The 22122-nt window shown below is 35.3% G+C and overlaps 1 protein-coding gene across 2 annotated transcripts in view; it reads left to right on the top strand.

Annotated features, from left to right (window-relative positions):
- The window catches only part of KIAA0825 (KIAA0825 ortholog), a 412907-nt gene that overhangs the window by 69931 nt on the left and 320854 nt on the right, over positions 1-22122 (top strand). For both annotated transcript variants that reach the window (XR_016392453.1, XM_089908366.1), the window contains exons 5-6: positions 13065-13233; positions 16268-16937. Coding sequence is in view for 1 of the 2 variants with exons in the window: in XM_089908366.1 (XP_089764492.1) it covers positions 13065-13233; positions 16268-16937 (839 nt within the window). In the remaining variant the exon portion in view is untranslated. The remainder of the gene's footprint in view (positions 1-13064; positions 13234-16267; positions 16938-22122) is intronic.

The raw sequence follows: 22122 nt of genomic DNA, 5'->3' as shown, positions 1-22122 counted from the left end.
TTGTTAAGAGATTCTTTCAGGTAATGCATACATTTTAAGTGTTTGACAGGTTTTAAAAGTATAACTTTTATTTTTATGTGTGTTAGCTTTATCTACTTTTGGCCAAATAGGCATAAGACAATAAAGAATTATTGTTTGGGATATTCCTAAGGAATATTATTGTCATTATCTTTTCATGGGAAATAAGGAAAGGGAAGTAAGTGTCTTCCTATTTATAAACTGTTTTAATAACAAAAGTATGAATAATATTGTACTAAGAATCTAGACCTCATGAGGAGATTGAGCCAGCAATAGTCAGGCCACTACTCCCCATTGAGGGTCAGAGTTAATGGTCCAGGGGAAAGTAAGCCCCCCACCCCTGAGATACCAACCAGAGGTGCCAGGTAAAGATAGCCCAGCTGTGAGGTCAAGAACAGAGGAGGAAACACTAAAAGGGGACTGAGCCCTGGTAAGATGTGACTGCTGTGGCTGGCTCATCTTTCCTGTAGATGATTGATGCCTCGAGATCTAACCCAACCCTGACAGCTTTCCCTGGAAGAGTCTTGTCAAGGATTTAACAGAGTCAACACCTTGTCTTAAAAGGGTCACTAACACCACGGCATTTGCTAATCACAATCTTTATTCTAGAATCATGACTAAGAATACCTTTTTATGGAACTTGGGATGGAGCTGAGTTGGGGGCCTGCAAAATGGTATTCTTATTTCCTTTATTTGTGCTTTAAAGACCAGCTGTTCTTCATTATATTCTCATTACCTAAAACAGCCCTGGCAGAAAGTAGGCTAGAGGATGATCAATAAATGTGTTTGTTAGACATCTATTGTGTTTGCTTTAGCTTCAGCTAGTGTGAAGTTAGATGAGTAGAATGTGATAGCTTTCTTTTCCATTAACTATTTTACATTATAAAAGTAATACATACTCAGGAAAAATTTCAGACGGTAGAGAAAGGCAGATATAAGGAAAAGTTGAGTATGGAAGGGCAGAGATGAGGAAAAGTTTTCTTACTCTTCTGACTCTCCTAGTCTTGGTCTTCAGAAGTACCCTATATTAGTGAATTACTGTATAACTATCCAGAAATGTTCTCTACATATAGATGTGTGTACCCAAGAATATATTCCCCTTTTTACACAAATGGGAATTTGTGTATATGCTGCAATTAGATTTTTTTAACTTAATGTATTTTTAAAATCTCTCCATAGAACAAGCCAATTCCCTCTTGATGAGCATTTACATTATTTGCAGTCTTTCTGCTATTACTGCACACACACATGCATATGTGTGTCCTTCCTTCCTTAGGAAAGTTTATGTGATGGTTTCTTAGAAGTTGTACAGTTAGCTGTTATAAAATTGTTCCACAGAAGTGCTGCAGCTGTCTTCTCTCCTATCGGCAGTATATGAAACTATGCTGTATGTCCTGCCTCCTCACAATGTGACCATATGTACTATTAAAACCCTCAGTTTGTAACTTGCAGTCAACTCTGTTGTCTGGCTTAGTGATTGAATTTATCGAGGCAGTGGAGATAAAGATGTAAATCAGATGTGTTCCCAGATCTCTTCTGATTTTCATTATTATTATTATTTTTTTGATTTTCATTATTATGTATGTTCTCCCTCTCTCTTCTTTTTTTTTAAATCTCTTTCTCAGGAAGAGAATCAAGGAAATCATCACAGAGTAAACGCTGGTGCAGATTCCCTGCATTTCTCCTGATTTCAACTTTTGTGGTTTCATTGGGATAAGCCACATTCTGACTTTAGTAACTGTGCTGAATACGGAAGCTAGGCAAGCCTCCATAGATAAAAAAGAAAGCACGTTAACTTACCCTTGCTTGTCATGGGTATTAAACTGCCATGTCCTAATACCCCTATAGAACATTTCCGGGAAATGTTCTTTATGTTGTTAACACAGCCCTGTGCCACTTCCATGGAGCTCCCATCATCACTATAGTCTAGGGAAAGGGGTCCGAAGTCAGATGTAAATTTAAGAATGAAAACTGTGCCTTGGGATATGATGCCAGGCTCACTACAGTACTGCCAGGACTACCCGTCATTGACTGGAAGTTGGGGAGTATTTCACAATTGGTTGACTCTTTGGGGAGCACTTCAGATTTTTTAGATTGGCACAGCCCTATACAGGGTCTGAACTTTCCTGAAGCAATCTGGACCATTCTAGAGCCTCTGTAAACTTTTGTGGTAAGGATTGGTGATGTAAAGCAACAAATAGTGGAGGGTCCTAACTCTAAGGTTTCCTTTCATACTGTCTTCCTCAGAGAATAACTCCGAACAAAAGGAAGGTTGACAATAGATGGGAATCTTGGGAAGCTATTTCTGTAGTCCACATGAGAGATGATAAGATCCTGAGCCCTGTCTTTCACAGTAGGAATGGAAAGGGGAAGATTCATTTGAGAAAGACTTAATGAGAGTGTTGTTAACAGGGTTTGGGGACAACGATGTTTTTTTCCTGAAAGTGTAGTTAAAACTTTTTGAAATAACCAAAACGTCTCTGAAATCGAAAATAGTTCAGCAAAATATCTAATTTCTTACTACACTTTCATTAAAGTACTTGTTTTATAAACCCTTTTCTCAGCCTTTTAAAAAATATTATCGAGAAATATCTTTGTCTCAGGAAAATAAGTTTTTATTTCATGGCTGACTTACTTTTTAATTACATACTGGTTTTTATACATCAGCCCTCTTCCCTAATAATTACTGTTAATTCCAAGGAATTTTAATAATCTCTTTAGATGAGCTAGACTTATCTAAAAACAAAAAAACTCTTATTTACCTCACAACTATTTCTTGGTGTTTTTAAACATATGATAGAATTGAAAAAGCCTTTTCCTTAGACTGAATTTATGTTGGTGAAAAGTATAAACAAGAGCACCAAAAGTGTAAAATCTTAAAAAAAAAATTTTAATGTTTACATTTCCCACACTGTAGAAATAGTCTTTAATCTCTGCCATTTTTGACACCTCTACCTTGATCTAAAAAAATAAGAATAAAAAGTCTAACCTATGAAAGCAAACCTATATGTTCTCTACAACCTTTACATCAAAGAAGTTCTAATAATTTTTTACCAGTAGAACATACATTTTTTTCTCTTTGAACTTTTCTGTGATGGAATAATAAAGACTATGTGTTTTCAATCTTGAAAGAGTTTTTACAGTCAGCTTAAGTGCCAAGATTTTATGTCATAATTATTCTCTTTTTCTCAGTTCCTCTTGCTGTCCTCAACTACACCAGCCCAATATTAATCATCTCTTGTGCTGTTGTTGATTAGTGCTGTCTGTTTAGTTATAGGACATCTCTGTCCTTTTGGAGTAAGATAGTGCATATATACATACACACATACATATATGCATAAATTTAGTTGTGACCAAAATAATAAATTCATATTTTTTATCATCCAGATAAATATATTGATCATTTTAAAGTGACATGGCAGTGAGATCAGATGATCAGCAGTGAATTATCAGGGGTCAGGGATCAGGGACTTCTAAGCACAATGATTTCATTAGTTTTCTTAAAGCATCAATATCCTTGCATATAATCTCCTTTTCTACAGGGAGAAGCCTTTTCTACACCTCCCAGAGGCACATTGAACAGCTCCCTCCTGTTGTACTCTATTGTACTCACTTAGCACATCATACACACACCTCTTATCAAGTCTTACTGTAATGTAGTTATCCATTTACAGGCTTATCTCTCTCGCTAGAAAGAATTCCTTTAGGGATGGGACCATGTCTTATTCATGTTTAGGCCCTTAGTATATATCACAGTGCCTACCACATATTCAGTATTCAGTTAATGTTTATCAAATATGCCTTCATTCAGTAAGTAATTTGCACACTCAAAGAACCTAGGATTGAAAGTTGAATGAGAAAATTACCACAGATATCCTTTTAAAAAGCATACTGCATGTTGCATCTTAAAAATGGTTTATAAATTGATTTATACACAGCCTCTTGGTAATGCATCCACTTGCACACACCATTAACTTGGATAATTCAGTCATTATAATTAAAGCACGTTGGGGTTCAAATTTACTAAGAAGTGTTGAGACATATGAAAAGGCATAAAGAGTACTATGATAAACGTTCATGTGCCCACCATCCAGTATAAGGAATAAAACATTACCACTAGTGCTGAAACTCACTATGTGCATCTCCCCAGTCTCATCCCACTTCCACCCCACCCTGCATTTGGTGATGTTGCTCATTCCAGCACATTTCTTTTTTTTTTTTCTAATGTATGTATGTAAGTACGTATTTATTATTAAAGTATAGTTGATTTAGAATACTGTATTAGAGTAGAGAAAGAAAGATGGCAGAGTAGAAGGACGTGCTCTCACTCCCTCTTGTGACAACACCAGAATCACAACTAGCTGCTGGACAATGATCGACAGGAAGACACTGGAACTCTCCAAAAGAGATACCCTACATCCAAAGACAAAGGAGAAACCACAATGAGATGGTAGGAGGGGCGCAATCACAGTAAAATCAAATCCCATAACTGCTGGGTGGGTGACTAACAGACTGGAGAACACTTATACCACAGAAGTCCACCCACTGGAGTGAAGGTTCTGAGCCCCACATCAGGCTTCCCAACCTGGGGGTCCAGCAACGGGAGGATGAATTCCTAGAGAATCAGACTTTGGAGCCTAGTGGGATTTGATTGCAGGACTTGGACAGGACTGGGGGAAACAGAGACTCCACTCTTGGACGGCACACACAAAGTAGTGTGTGCATCGGTACCAAGGGGAAGGAGCAGTGACCCCAGGGGAGACTTAACCAGACCTACCTGCTAGCGTTGGAGGGTCTCCTACAGAGGCGGGGGGTGGCTGTGGCGCACCATGGGGACAAGGACACTGGCAGCAGAAGTTCTGGGAAGTACTCCTTGGTGTGAACCCTCCCAGAATCTGTCATTAGCCCCAAAGAGCCCAGGTAGGCTCCAGTGTTGGGTTGCCTCAGGCCAAACAACCAACAGGGAGGGAACCCAGCCCCATCCATTAACAGTCAAGCGGCTTAAAGTTTTACTGAGCTCTGCCCACCAGAGCAACAGTCAGCTCTACCCACCACCAGTCCCTCCCATCAGGGAACTTACACAAGCCTCTTAGATAGCCTCATCCACCAGAGGGCAGACAGCAGAAGCAAGAAGAACTACAATCCTGCAGCCTGTGGAACAAAAATCACATTCACAAAAAGATAGACAAGACGAAAAGGCAGAGGGCTATGTACCAGATGAAGGAACAAGATAAAACCCCAGAAAAACAACTAAATGAAGTGGAGATAGGCAACCTTCCAGAAAAAGAATTCAGAATAATGATAGTGAACATGATCCAGTTCCTGGGAAAAAGAATGGAGGCAAAGATCGAGAAGATGCAAGAAATGTTTAACAAAGACCTAGAAGAATTAACAAACAAACAGGGATGAACAATACAATAACTGAAATGAAAAATACACTAGAAGGAATCAATAGCAGAATAACAAAGGCAAGGCAGAAGAATGGATAAGTGACCTGGAGGACAGAATGGTGAAATTCACTGCTGCGGAACAGAATAAAGAAAAAAGAATGAAAAGAAATGAAGACAGCCTAAGAGACCTCTGGGACAACATTAAATGCAACAACATTCGCATTATAGGGGTCCCAAAAGGAGAAGAGAGAGAGAAAGGACCAGAGAAAATATTTGAAGAGATTATAGTTGAAAACTTCCCTAACATGGGAAAGGAAGTAGCCACCCAAGTCCAGGAAGCACAGCGAGTCCCATACAGGATAAACCCAGGGAGAAACACGCCGAGACACACAGTAATCAAACTGGCAAAAATTAAAGACAAAGAAAAATTATTGAAAGCAGCAAGGGAAAAATGACAAATAACATACAAGGGAACTCCCATAAGGTTAACAGCTGATTTCTCATCAGAAATTCTACAAGCCACAAGGGAGTGGCTCAACATACTTAAAGTGATGAAAGGGAAGAACCTACAACCAAGATTACTCTACCCGGCAAGGATCTCATTCAGGTTTGATGGAGAAATCAAAAGCTTTACAGACAAGCAAAAGCTAAGAGAATTCAGTACCACCAAGCCAGCTATACAACAAATGCTAAAGGAACTTCTCTAAGTGGGAAACACAAGAGAAGAAAAGGACCTACAAAAACAAACCCAAAACAACTAAGAAAATAGTCATAGGAACATACATATCGATAATTACCTTAAACGTGAATGGATTAAATGCTCCAACCAAAAGACACAGGCTTGCTGAATCCATACAAAAACAAAACCCATATATGTGCTGTCTACAAGAGACCCACTTCAGAACTAGGGATACATACAGACTGAAAGTGAGGGGATGGAAAAAGATATTCCTTGCAAATGGAAATCAAAAGAAAGCTGGAGTAGCAATACTCATATCAGATAAAATAGACTTTAAAATAAAGAATGTTAGAAAAGACAAGGAAGGACACTGCATAGTGATCAAGGGATCAATCCAAGAAGAAGATAGAACAATTGTAAATATATATGGACCCAATATAGGAGCACTTCAATACATAAGGCAACTTCTAACAGCTATAAAAGAGGAAATCCACAGTAACACAATAATAGTGGGGGATTTTACACCAATGGACAGATCATCCAAAATGAAAATAAATAAGGAAACACAAGCTTTAAATGACACAATAGACCAGATAGATTTAATTGATATTTATAGGACATTCCATCCAAAAAAAGCAGATTACACTTTCTTCTCAAGTGCACATGGAACATTCTCCAGGATAGATCACATCTTGGGTCACAAATCAAGCCTCAGTAAATTTAAGAAAATTGAAAGCATATCAAGCATCTTTTCTGACCACAACGCTATGAGATTAGAGATGAATTACAGGGAAAAGAACGTAAAAAACACAAACACATGGAGGCTAAACAATACGTTACTAAATAACCAAGAGATCACTGAAGAAATTGAAGAGGAAATCAAAAAATACCTAGAGATAAATGTCAATGAAAACACGACGATCCAAAACCTGTGGGATGCACCAAAAGCAGTTCTAAGAGGGAATCTTATAGCTATACAAGCCTACGTCAAGAAACAAGAAAAATCTCAAGTAATCTAACCTTACACCTAAAGGAAATAGAGAAAGAAGAACAAACAATACCGAAAGTTAGCAGAAGGAAAGAAATCATAAAGATCAGAGCAGAAATAAATGAAATAGAAACAAAGAAAACAATAGCAAAGATCAATAAAACTAAAAGCTGGTTCTTTGAGAAGGTAAACAAAATTGATAAACCATTAGCCAGACTCATCAAGAAAAAGAGGGAGGTGTCTTCCCTGGTGGCTCAGCAGTTGAGAGTCCGCCTGCCAATGCAGGGGACACAGGTTCGTGCCCCGGTCCGGGAAGATCCCACATGCCGTGGAGCACCTAGGCCCCTGAGCCATGGCTGCTGAGCCTGCGCATCCGGAGCCTATGCTCCGCAATGGGAGAGGCCACAACAGTGAGAGGCCCGCGTACCGGAAAAAAAAAAAAAAAGAGGGAGAGGACTCAAATCAATAAAATTAGAAATGAAAAAGGAGAAGTTACAACAGACACCACGGAAATACAAAGCATCCTAAGAGACTACTACAAGCAACTCTATGCCAATAAAATGGACCACCTGGAAGAAATGGATAAATTCTTAGAAAGGTATCACTTTCCAGGACTGAACCAGGAAGAAATAGAAAATATGAACAGACCAATCACAAGTAATGAAATTGAAACTGTGATTAAAAATCTTCCAACAAACAAAAGTCCAGGACCAGATGGCTTCACACATGAATTCTATCAAACATTTAGAGAAGAGGTAACACCCATCCTTCTCAAACTCTTCCAAAAAATTGCAGAGGAAGGAACACTCCCAAACTCATTCTATGAGGCCACCATCACCCTGATACCAAAACCAGACAAAGGTACTACAAAAAAAGAAAATTACAGACCAATATCACTGATGAATATAGATGCAAAAATCCTCAACAAAATACTAGCAAACAGAATCCAACAGCACATTAAAAGGATCATACACCATGATCAAGTGGGATTTATCCCAGGGATGAAGGATTCTTCAGTACATGCAAATCAATTAATGTGATACACCGTATTAACAAATTGAAGAATAAAAACCATATGATCATCTTAATAGATGCAGAAAAAGCTTTTGACAAAATTCAACACCCATTTATGATAAAAACTCTCCAGAAAGTGGGCATAGAGGGAACCTACCTCAACATAATAAAGGCCATATACAACAAACCCACAGCAAACATCCTTCTCAATGGTGAAAAACTGAAAGCATTTCCTCTAAGATCAGGAACAGGACAAGCATGTCCACTCTCACCACTGTTATTCAATATAGTTTTGGAAGTCCTAGCCATGCAATCAGAGAAGAAAAAGCAATAAAAGGAATACAAATTGGAAAAGAAGAAGTAAAACTGTCACTGTATGCAATGACATGATACTATACATAGAGAATCCTAAAGATGCCACCAAAAAACGACTAGAGCTAATCAATGAATTTGGTAAAGTTACAGGATACAAAATTAATACACAGAAATCTCTTTCATTCCTATATACTACTGATGAAAAATCTGAAAGAGAAATTATGGAAACATTCCCATTTACCATTGCAAGGAAAAGAATAAAATACCTAGGAATAAACCTACCTAGGGAGTCAAAAGACCTGTATGCAGATAACTATAAGACACTGATGAAAGAAATTAAAGATGATACCAACAGATGGAGAGGTATACCATATTCTTGGATTGGAAGAATCAATATTGTGAAAATGACTATGCTACCCAAAGCAATCTACACATTCAATGCAATCCCTATCAAATTACCAATGGCATTTTTTACGGAACTAGAACAAAAAATCTTAAAATTTGTATGGAGACACAGAAGACCCCGAATAGCCAAAGCAGTCTTGAGGGAAAACGGAGCTGGAGGAATCAGACTCCCTGACTTCAGACTATACTCCAAAGCTACAGTAATCAAGACAATATGGTACTGGCAGAAAAACAGAAACATAGATCAATGGAACAAGATAGAAAGCCCAGCGATAAACCACGCACCTATGGTCAACTAATCTATCACAAAGGAGGCAAAGATATACAATGGAGAAAAGACAGTGTCTTCAATAAGTGGTGCTGGGAAAACTGGACAGCTACATGTAAAAGAATGAAATCAGAACACTCCCTAACACCATACACAAAAATAAACTCAGGATGGATTAAAGACCTAAATGTAAGACCGGACACTATAAAACTCTTAGTGGAAAGCATAGGAAGAACACTCTTTGACATAAATCACAGCAAGATCTCTTTTGATCCACCTCCTAGAGTAATGGAAATAAAAACAAAAATAAACAAATGGGGCCTAATGAAACTTCAAAGCTTTTGCACAGAAAAGGAAACCATAAAGAAGACGAAAAGACAACCCTGAGAATGGGAGAAAATATTTGCAAATGAATCAATGGACAAAGGATTAATCTCCAAAATATATAAACAGCTCATGCAGCTGAATATTAAACAAACAATCCAATCCAAAAATGGGCAGAAGACCTAAATAGACATTTCTCGTAAGAAGACATACAGATGGCCAAGAAGCACATGAAAAGCTGCTCAACATCACTAATTATTAGAGAAATGAAAATCAAAACTACAATGAGGTATCACCTCACACCAGTTAGAATGGACATCATCAGAAAATCTACAAATAACAAATGCTGGAGAGGGTGTGGAGAAAAGGGAACCCTCTTGCACTGTTGGTGGGAATGTAAATTGATACAGCCACTATGCAGAACAGTATGGAGGTCGCTTAAAAAACTAAAAATAGAATTACCATATGATCCAGCAATCCCACTACTGGGCATATACCCTGAGAAAACCATAATTCAAAAAGACACATGCACCCCAATGTTCATTGCAGCACTATTTACAATAGCCAGGTCATGGAAAGAACCTAAATGTCCATCGACAGACGAATGGATAAAGAAGTTGTGGTACATATAAACAATGGAATATTACTCAGCCATAAAAAGGAACAAAATTGAGTCATTTGTTGAGACATGGATGGATCTTGAGACTCTCATACAGAGTGAAGTAAGTCAGAAAGAGAAAAACAAATATCGTATATTAACGCATGTATGTGGAACCTAGAAGAATGGTACAGATGAACTGGTTTGCAGGGCAGAAGTTGAGACACAGATGTAGAGAACAGACGTATGGACACCAGGGGGGGAAAGCCGCGGGAGGGGTGGGGATGGTGGTGTGCTGAATTGGGCTATTGGGATTGACATGTATACACTGATGTGTATAAAATTGATGACTAATAAGAACCTGCAGTATAAAAAAATAAATTAAAATTCAAAAATGAAAATAAAATGAAATGAAATACTGTATTACTGTAAAAATAAATTAAAATTCAAAAATGAAAATAAAATGAAATACTGTTTCACTGAATGAATATAACTTCTCCTATTGATGGAAATTTAGGATATTTTCGGTGGTTTTAATATTACAACTAAACTTAAGAATATGCTTTTAGGAAGTCCTTGCTAAGCCAACTAATGGTGTAAATTTGGGAATTTAAACTGTTTAGGGCAGAGATTCTACATCTACATTAGACTTTTGACATTTTTGGTTAATGAATGTGCTAACTGGATTTCTATTTGCTGAATAACCTTGGTTATATTTTTATGACTGACCATGTTTTTAAAGAAAATTAGAAGCAACTTACAGTAAAACAGAAAACACTTAAACCAGAATAAAGAGAAGTATCATGTTATTTCTGAAAAGCTAGATCAAGATCTTGCATCATTTAAGTCTGAGGATATATATAGACCTCCTCCCACCCAAGATCACCATCTCCATCAGCAATGTTACTACACATATATGAAAATAATATGTTACCTTTTCGATGTTGAAAATTAATTTTTAAATTAATTTTGACCTCAGTTAAAGAAGATAAATTGCCAAATTGATATTCATCTTAAATTTTGAAAGTATTCACTTTGAATAATAATCAAGCGATAAATCTCTAGACTTCAGACTTTTAAAGCAAGATGTATAGACAGTGGTGAATGGCAGAATGACAAGATATTTAGCCACATAAAAACAACATCAGGTACAGGTGAATTCTGTCATTTTAAAACTTGTTCCAAAATGATTTAAAAGCCAGCTCAACTGTCTTAGTTTGTATCAATGAGGGAGGTCCTCTGAGATGCAACTGCTCAATCCCTGTATCAGTGTTTGGACAAATTACTAAAATATCTAGCTCTCTGAAGGCTTTACTCTATTTATAAGTTGTAGTTATTGGCCTCTACCCAGATTCACATGTTAGAGATTAGCCTAAAAGCTGAGTCTTGATTGAAATAGATTTAGGTAAACTAACGGCTGAGCCTTTCCAGTTCACATTGCTGTAATCTATTAGGTTTGACTGAGTGAGACACAGGAGGATGCTATAATAAAAACCTTTGATAACCAGTCCCTAGAGTCAAGGTATGTGCTTTGGGCATCGTGTTTCTCAGCCCATAGAAGTGCTTACGTAAATTAAGAAAATATATGCCAATCTTGTGTCAGACTTAGAACTGGTATTCCTGAGTAAGACTGTCTCATCAGGAAACTGAGTGGCCTGTGGCCTAAGGAGGTATTGTTTTTCTTGCAAGTTCTTTGTTTTCATGAAAAGGCTCTTTGATTCTCAGAATGTATTTTTTTCAAGGTAATTTAGTTTGAATTCGCTCACGCTCAGAAGTCTCCTGAAAAATTTTCCTTAAAAGTTTTACAGTGTATGTTTTATATGGAACCAATACCTTATACGAATTTCGAAGAAGAGAATTTCATATGACATCAATTTTAATCATCAGAGCTTGGTTTCCAAAGCCTCCGTGTTTCTATCACATGGAATCAATAATTAATAGCAATGATATTTTCAAAACAGTAGTAACCTTTTTAGTAACAGATGTTTCTTAATACTATTAAGAGGCAAATGCATAACTTGTCAGTTTGGGGTGAAGGGATTCAGCTTCAAAATAATTTTCCTGTTTATAAAGCTTTCTTGCAGTTTAGATATGCTGCCATCAGGTGGTAGTAATATGTCATATCCTTGTGGCTCCACAGATGACATTATGCTTAAGGTCACCAGTTTACTCCACAAAGATTTATGATAATTAATGCACAGATTTTTAAATGAAAATTAAAATAAAATAGTACATCTTTTTAGTTTCAGAGCTAAGGATACTTTTAACGGAATTTTTTAAACATATATATATTGGAAGATGCAGTTGGGCATGTTTTCTCTGTTTATTTATTTATTTGTAAATGAAGAGTTTCATCTTATGCCTTCAAAAAATTTAGAAAATAAAGAAAAGTAAAAAACACCAAATTTCATCACCCAGGGATAATTGCTATTAACCTTTTGTTTCATTTCCTTCCAGTCTTTTTTTTTAACATGCAATCTTTAGCATGTTTTGGGTTTTTTTTTTTTTGGAGTAGAGTTTGATGGCAGGAAAAGGTACTTAGCTGTAGTAACAGTGTATATATAGCATGTATCTTTTACAACTTTAAAAATTATAAGTTCTTTGTAACTTTTGTGATTTCTTAATATTGCACTGATTGAGGTTTTCCATAATTTATATAGTCATTCATGTATTAGTATATAGTGTATGTTTCTGATTTCGGTCATCAAGAATATTTTATCTCTGTCTTCCGTCCACTGCTTGCTTATCAAGAGGATCATTATTTCGTTGCATCTATACTTGATTTTTTATTTAACACAAAGGAATTTTTAATTCATCTTTGAGTAGCTAGATATGTTTCCTCTATTGCGTTTGAAATGAAACGACCAGAAAATTTGAGCTTTCAGTTTTCAATTATGAATGAAAATATAGTTTCTTTGTTACTATTTTCATATATGAATGTTTTATAATTTTGTAAATTGTATGCCACCGGGTACTGCATATAAACATTTCAGGATCTGTGATATTATGAGACAGAGCCATTACCTACTTCCTACCAAAATAATTTTTTCTTTTCTTTTTTATAGCATAGAACACTGCATTAAAGAAATACAGTCTGAAGTTAACAAACAGTGTCCAGATGTGCAGCTACGAACAACAACTGACTGTTTTGAATGGCTAAATAATTATAATTATAATTCATCCAAGTCACCATCCATTCCCCATGGAGATATGATAAAATTTCTCAAAGCACTGGTAAAAAAAAAAAAGAAATAGAACCTTTGTTTTAACAGTGGAGTGGGGTGGGTGAACATGGAATACATTTCATTCAATTTCTATATGTAAATATTTATTCCATTGACCATATTAGCCCACCATATCTAGGGGTTAGGATTTGTGTTTTGTTTCTATATCCTCAGTGGAATCCAGTGAGCTATGTGTTTTTATTTTTCACTATGATTTTTATAATAAAATGAGGTTTTACATAAATGGACATTAAACATTATAATTCCTGAGGGATTTGTGGTTTGATGTATACCATATCAACACCACAAAATGTACTGAAATGTACCACAATTATCTATCAGAAAAGTTGGTATCTATTACATTTTGTGTCCCTTCACAACTACTCATTTTCTTGTGCTCATTACTAAGCACAATAAGATCATCATCAGTTGTATCTATTAAGTAGCCTTGTCCATTATTCCCTTCATCCCCAACCTGCAGGCATATCCAGTTCTTTTCAATCAAGGCAGCAATTTATAGGACACTGTTAATTGATGGAGAATTATTACATTGGTCATTCTTGGATACTGACCACTCTCTATGTTAGAGAGGTTTTTGTAGCATTCAATAAGAAATACTTATTTTATTACACCTGTATCTACAAGGGTAGCTAGCTTCCAAGAACTAGAGAAACAGCACAATTGTTAGAAAACAGGATTTCTGTAGCTACGGTTTTAATTTAATTTAGGGAAGAAAGGCACTGTTTTTGTGTAAGCATCAAACATTGACTAAGGCAGATGTGGAAAATATCTTAAGGTTGTAGATGGCTTAGGATGTCAGAATCAGATGAAAATAATTTTTGGCTATTGTTATTATTGCAGATGTCTCTTAAATGTTTAGAAAGTAATAAAAGAAAGAGAAAGGAAGATTATGTGCCCTGAAGGCTTATTCTTTTAAGAAAATCCTCTCACCCATTATCTCTTGAAGGTGGAGCCTTGAAGAATAAATATGGATATAGTTATTCCTTTAATTTCTATTAAGAGCCGTGTGTAATGAATTTCATTAATATTGATATAATAATGCTTTCTCATTTAATTAAAAGCAAAAGCTTTTAATTATCTTTTAATCTGTCACACATAAGTCATTCTCTATTCACTGCAGGGCAAAGGCCGCCTTAGTCTTGCTCAAATTCATTAGACTGATAGGCCTCTTCCAGACCTAGGTGTTTTAACATAATTGATCATGTTATTTTGAGAAAAGAACCACATTATTAAAACAGATCCAGATTAAAACGACCTTGTCAAGTTTTTACATGCTGAAAGTGTCAATCTTGACAGAATTTTTTTCATACATTTATTTTTTTTTCCATAGAAAATTTTTATTTATTAATTATCTAACTAAATAAGAAACAGAGCTTCTCATTATGGCAGTTGTATGAAGTCATTTTCAAAATTTAAGCAATCATACTTAATACATGTCCACATGTTTTAAATCTATCATTCTTTAAATGTTTGCTTGATCAAATATTTACAGTTATTGACTGATTTAAAGAAACCCAAGTCTGAGGCACTAATATGACCAGTTTGCTCTATAGAATTTACCATAATGCTGGAGTTCTGGACTCTAAGGACATTTATTTTCCAGAAGTATCAAAAGAACTAAATAAAAAGGAAGAGAGGAAGTAGAGCTTCAGAAAAGTCAGTTCACTCTTTGGTTCTCTAGAGTGTACTAGAAAGAACATGGATGAGGAGAATGAAACCAGGAATCCATTCTTGGTTCTGTGCTTTATTGTGTGTGACATTTGGCAAGTAACTTAAACACTCTGCACTTTAGTGTCCTTATCTGTAAATTGAAGTTATAAGTATCTATGTCACAGAGTTTTCATTATGAAGAAGTCAGAGACTGTATCAAAAAGTGCTTTTTATATAATAAACTACTACATAGATATTAGACATTATTATTTATTACAGACAGAACATTAAATTAGAGATCACAATGCTTAGAATGACTGAGAGAGAGAGCCCTGGAATTTGTCTAGGAGTTGTTCATTTTTCTGAGTCACACATAATACCTTTGTCAATAGGTAATTTCCAAGCTGGCTTGATTTTATACTGCTTGAACCTTGCTTCCATTTTTAGGTTTTTTTTTAAATAATCAGCTTGTTGCTACTTAGAGGATATAAGCTAATTTCAGTACTACCTGAAATAGACATAATTAGGAGAGTCAGCATGTAAGGAGAATTTGTGCATGTAATTCAAAGTCCAAAAACTAAGTAAGTTTTTGTCTTTTTTCTATTCCTAATTACATCTACTATTGTTTCTGTCAGTTGACACAGAGAATATACAAAAATTTTTCTTATGTTTTGAGGAACAATTCTGAGAGTATTTTTTCCCATTTTGAGTTAGTTATTTCTTTGGAGAGAACTGAAATATTCTCAGATTACTTTCCAAAGTAAAATCTTTCTTAACATGACTCTCAAAAAGGAATTTAAATGAAAGTTAAAGTCTTTAAATGTATTAACTTTTATTTCTCAGGATGGCAGCTATTAGTAACCCCTAGGCACATACTATGTTTAAAGGTCTCTGTTCTCTATGTTCATTTGGGAATTTATAATAATAAGTATACTCATTCAGGCATGAAAATTATCTACTAGGTAATAATTAGGGGCATGATCTTAAATTTATTTCGTCTTAGGAGTACATTTCAGTCGATATTTTACTATAGATTTTTATTTAGAATTTTTAAGCTAAAGCTTCCATACAGCTCAGGTTATATCAGGAATGGATAACAACGAGGGCTAAAAACTATGTGTTGAGAAATCTAATTGAAAAATTAGTTCATCACCTGGGCTTTACAAAATTTAACAGACCATAAAGATAATATTCTAAAATGTCTGAATAGATTAACTTTCAAATGCAAAAATAAGTTTTTTTTTGAAAACATCATAGTATTGATTCTAAATTGAAATGAATTATTATGAAATTCTGTATGATTGTAGAAATCATTTTTTCTTGCTACTCTTGTAGTTAATCACATTTCTAACATTATAATTTACTTTTATTAGCAAGATTTGTTGAAGAATGAACAAAATCAAGAAGAAATGGTATTGGATTTACTCTGGGACCTCTCCTGCCACAGCAGTGTTTCCTTCCCATCCATTCTAAGTGGAACATCTTTCCATTTCCTCTCTAGTACTTCTCTTCATTCTGTTGAAGATCATTCCTCTATGGATGTAAAGTCTATATGGGATGATATAAGACTACATCTTCGACGCTTCTTAGTGAGCAAATTACAAACCCACAATGAAATAAACAATTCACAGCAAAAAATATTGTTGAAAAAACAATGCATACAACAACTCTTATTTCTTTATCCAGAATCAGAAGTTACAATCAAGTACCAAAACATACAGAATAAACTGTTGACTAAACTTCTGCAGAACTGTTTTCCTTCTTACAGCAGAGAAGCAAATTTAGACATAATGGCTGATGGATACCAAGTTACAATGCTTAAGTTATACTCAATGATAAAAGAGGATTTTAACACACTACGTGAAATTTTAGCTCCATCTTCAACAGTGAAATTCATTAAAGAAACTTACCTGGATACAGTTACAGAAGAAATGGCAAAATTTCTTGAAAATTTTTGTGAGCTGCAGTTCAAAGAAAATGCTGTCCGTGTGATTAAAACAAGCAAGAGCTCCAGCAGGCATAGAGGAGCAGTGCATGCTTTTGGTTAGTGATTTTTTAAATTTCTGTTTGGCTTAACTTAAACCTTTTGATATCTTTAATTTTCTTTCTTTTTTTTTGAATTTTATTTGTTCATTTTTATGCAGCAGTTTCTTATTAGTTATCTGTTTTATACATATTAGTGTATACATGTCAATCCCAGACCAATTCATCCCACCACCACCACCACCACCACCCACCACTTTCCCCCCTTGGTGTCCATACGTTTGTTCTCTACATCTGTGTCTCTATTTCTGCCCTGCAAACCGGTTCATCTGTACCATTTTTCTAGGTTCCACATATATGCGTTAATATACGATATTTGTTTTTCTCTTTCTGACTTACTTCACTCTGTATGACAGTCTCTAGATCCATCCACATCTCTACAAATGACCCAATTTTGTTCCTTTTTATGGCTGAGTAATATTCCATTGTATATATGTACCACATCTTCTTTATCCATTTGTCTGTCGATGGGCATTTAGGTTGCTTCCATGACCTGGCTATTGTAAATAGTGCTGCAATGAACATTGGGGTGCATGTGTCTTTTTGAATTATGGTTTTCTCAGGGTATATGCCCAGTAGTGGGATTGCTCAGTCACATGGTCATTCTATTTTTAGTTTTTTTAAGGAACCTCCATACTGTTCTCCATGGTGGCTGTATCAATCTACATTCCCACCAACAGTGCAAGAGGGTTCTCTTTTCTCCACACCCTCTCCAGTATTGATATCTTTAATTTTCTAACTTTTCTATTTGGTTAAACTTAATTACAAATTTGAAAATAAATCAGAAAATAAATGTTGTGAAATTCTCCACTACACATTTCTCTTATGCATTTCTTTTTCTCTAAGTATAGTAATAGAAGTGTGTTCTTTCCTGTTATTTAAATTATTAAAGATATTGGAAATGTAAGTCAGAAATATTACCAATAAGACTTTCAGTTTTTTTTTTTTTGAAGATGTTGGGGGTAGGAGTTTATTAATTAATTAATTTATTTTTGCTGTGTTGTGTCTTCGTTTCTGTGCGAGGGCTTTCCCTAGTTGTGGTAAGCAGGGGCCACTCTTCATCGTGGTGCATGGGCTTCTCACTATTGTGGCCTCTCTTGTTGCGGCGCACAGGCTCCAGACGCTCAGGCTCAGTAGCTGTGGCTCACGGGCCTAGTTGCTCCGCGGCATGTGGGATCCTCCCAGACCAGGGCTCGAACCCGTGTCCCCTGCATTAGCAGGCAGATTCTCAACCACTGTGCCACCAGGGAAGCCCAAGACTTTCAGTTTTTTAATCACATAAATTATTGGGTGGAACTATATATATATATATATATATATATATATATATATATATATATATATATATAAACAGAAAAGTCTAATTTTTAACCCATTGTATCTTCCAGAGCTGAAGCATTATTAAGTAAAAAGAAGTGTTGAACACTTGTTGAAATTTTTATTAATGAAAATTTGAAGTTTAAAATTGTAATATTTTAGTCAGCCAATGCCAATATGGCCCTATTATGAGATACTAATTATAAAATTCTATATTATAATTGGTTATGGAAGCATAACATTAACTACAGCTGATTTTTAAAGTTCCTCTAATGTTGTTCCTATAAGAATATATATAATAAAAGAGTATTTGAAGATTCCTAATTTTATTCAAAAGATAAAAGAATCTATTATGATATAATAAATTTTTCTTGTCATCATTTTAATTTCCTACCAGTGAAGAAAACTTAAGGTAAAAAAATATGATTATTTTGAAAATTATGATTACTCATGCTTTACATAGAATGCTGAGGTATGTTTCTAAATAGGTTCATAAACTATATTTTTTAATTATTTGAAAATTATCATTTGGTGAATTGCTATTTTTGAATTTATGATCATTTCATAAAAATTTCCATAGCTCACTATATTTTTATCTACCTTCCTTAATAAAATACCACAATACCAAATTTCTCTGATATATGAATATATTATATGAATATGATATATGAATTTTCAAATAATTTAATGTTTTGTCTTAGAATTTTTATTTTCTTCAGGAAGCTGTGTCACATCACAGAACAGAGATGCATCAGCCAAGTTTAGGTTACAGCAGAATACAAAATCAGTTAATTTAGGAACATTACAATTTTGCTCACAGTAAATAGATTTTCATTTTAATTATTACATAAATTTTAAATGCATTTTCATAAGTGTACTTATTTTCTATAATTTTTATGTCCTCTCAAAAAGTTTATGCTTACTTGTAAAGTACTTTCAACATGAAAGTTTTATATGTGCTAAATATAGTTTAGTTTATACCAGAAGAAAAGATCCATATGGTTAAAAATATGTGTAAGTTGCTATGGAGTCTTTAGGGCTGATATTGAGGTGTTTTCCCTTTTGTGAGAGAAAACTATGTGCGTTGGCTTTTACACCAAAATTTGAAGCACTTTCCATAAGTCCAAGTGCACTGATCTTTCTCAAGCTGCTTTATCTGAACTTTGGTATAAATCACTTGTTAAACGAATGCTTCCCATGTGCCAAGCACTGTACTAAGTGCATCCCTTTCCTTATTAAATTTGATAAACAAAGAAAGAAGCTTAGAAAGATTAACTTGCCTTGGGTCACTTGCACAAAGTCAGGATTCACATGTAGATCTCTATGTCTTCAAGACCCATGTTCTTAACCACCATGCTATTGGGTCTTGTCTCAAAATGTAAAATTAAATTCTTTGTCACTTGTAAAAGAAATTTCAAACAGCACTGTTCAGGTGGGCTGCTTGAAAATCAGTTCCGTTCTGCTGTATTGAGTACCTGCCACAGGCAAGGCATTTAGCAGGTACCGTGTTTAAGGTTTCTAAGCTAGACATGGTAAAGGGAAGAAAACTGAGTAACTGCTGTTAATGCTGTGTGAGAACTCCTAAACTAACTCTTAACAAAGCAATCATATTTTCCACTAACATTTTGCCCAATGACCAAATTTTATTTATTAAGGAAATACAGTTTGAGATTAGCAAAATAATAATAATAATTTATAAATACTTAATAAAATTTATAATTTATATTCCTATTTGAATAAAATCTAGATTGGCTTGAATGGGTTGTATATTGTCTTTAGTATATGTTTACACTCACCAAGTCTTCGATTTTTTTTTTTTTTTTGGCTGCGTTGGGTCTTCATTGCTGTACGCAAGCTCTCTCTAGTTACGGTGAGCAGGGGCTACTCTTCGTTGTGGTGCGCTGGCTTCTCATTGCAGTGGATTCTCTTGTTGCGGGGCACGGGGGCTTCAGTAGTTGTGGCATGCGGGCTCTAGAGGGCAGGCTCAGTAGTTGTGGTGCATGGGCTTAGTTGCTCCACAGCACATGGGATCTTCCGGGACCAGGGCTCAAACCCGTGTCCCCTGCATTGGCAGGCGGATTCTTAACCACTGTGCCACTAGGGAAGCCCAAATCTTCGATATTTTGCCTGAAACTCTAGACATTCCTTAAGTAACAAGAGTTAGCATTTATTGGGTCAGACGTTGCAACACATTATTTCATTTAATCCTTTTAACCACCCAACAAGGTAGGCACCCTTATTTATCTCTGTTATATAGTGAGAAAACTAAGGCATAGAGATATTAAGTAATTTGGTCAAGGTTACAAAGTAAAGCCAGGATATAAACTCAGGTCTGTCTGACTGCAATACCCTGACTATAACTGTGCTCTACTGACTAAAAGAACAGGACGGAAATAGCTCATTCCATTAAGAGCACTGTTGTGAATCCTCTGTATGCTAAATCTACTTTAGTGTTGTCACTGTTTTACTTTCCCCTAAACTATCCCACAGTCTTCTCATTCCAAGACTTCATAATGCTTATTTTGTGATCTACTGAGATATCTTAAGCAGACCTTGTATATACACTAGTCTCTTTTTTCCAGCCTTATTGAGATATAATTGACATATAACACTGTTTAAGATGTACAACGTGTTGATTTGTACCCTTAATATTTGTACACTTAATACTTCAAAATGATTACCACCATAGTATTAACTAATATCTCCATCACGTCACATAATTACCATTACTTTTGTGTGGTGAGAACACTTAAGATTTACTTTCTTAACAACTTTCAAGTATGTAATACATTATTATTACTATAATCACAATGCTGTGCATTAGATCCCCAGAAATTTTAAATCTTCTCACTGGAAATTTGTACCCTTTGACCAATATCTCCTCATTTCCTCCATCCCCCATCCCCTGGTAACTACCTTAATACTCTGTTTCTATGAGTTTAGTTGTTTTAGATTTCACATATAAGTGATATCTTATAGTATTTGTCTATCTCTGTCTGACTGTCTGACTTATTTCACTTAGCATAATGCCTTCAAAGTCCATCCATGTTGTTGCAAATTGCAGGATTTCCTTCTTTCTCATGGCTGAAGTGTAGTCCATTTTATCTATCTCAATCTCCCACATTCTTTATCCATTCATTCATAAATGGACACTTAGGATGTTTCCTTATCTTGGCTATTGTGAATAATGCTGCAACAAACATGGGGGTGCAGATATCTCCTTGATATCTTGTTTTCATTTCCTTTAGATATATTCCAGAAGTGGGATTGCTGATGGTGGTTCTATTTGTAATTTTTTGTGGAACCTCCATACTGTTTTCTGCAATTGCTGTACCAATTTATATTCCCACCAACAGTGCACATGGGTTCCCTTTTCTCTACATCCTCACCAATGCTTGTTATCTCTTGCCTTTTTGATGATAGCCAGGTATAAGGTGATATCTCATTGTGGTTTTGGTTTGCATTTCTCTGATGATTAGTGATCTTGAGCATCTTTTCATGTACCTGTTGGCCATCTGTATGTCTTCTTTGGAAAAATGTCTATTCAGGTCCTCTGTCCATTATTTAATCGGATTTTGTTGTTGTTGTTGTTCTGTTACCGAATTGTATGAGTTCTTTATGTATTTTGTATATTGATCCCTTACTAAATATATGGTTTGCAAATATTTTCTCCCTATCATAGATTTTTTTCATTTTGTTGATAGTTTCTTTTGCTGTGCACAAGTTTTTCAGTTTGATATAGTCCCATTTATTAATTTTTGCTTTTGTTGCTTATGCCTTTGGTATTATATCCAAAAAATCATTGCCAAGACTAACATTAAGGAGCTTTTTCCCTATGCTTTCTTCTAGGAGTTTTATGGTTTCAGGT

Source organism: Delphinapterus leucas, chromosome 3 (genome assembly GCF_059928025.1).
Source record: "Delphinapterus leucas isolate spDelLeu-1000000601 "Yukka" chromosome 3, BTC_Dleu_Yukka2, whole genome shotgun sequence".
Classification (NCBI taxonomy): Eukaryota; Metazoa; Chordata; class Mammalia; order Artiodactyla; family Monodontidae; genus Delphinapterus; species Delphinapterus leucas.
Note: the sequence above shows the minus strand (reverse complement) of the source record. Positions and strands in the feature narration are given on the sequence as shown.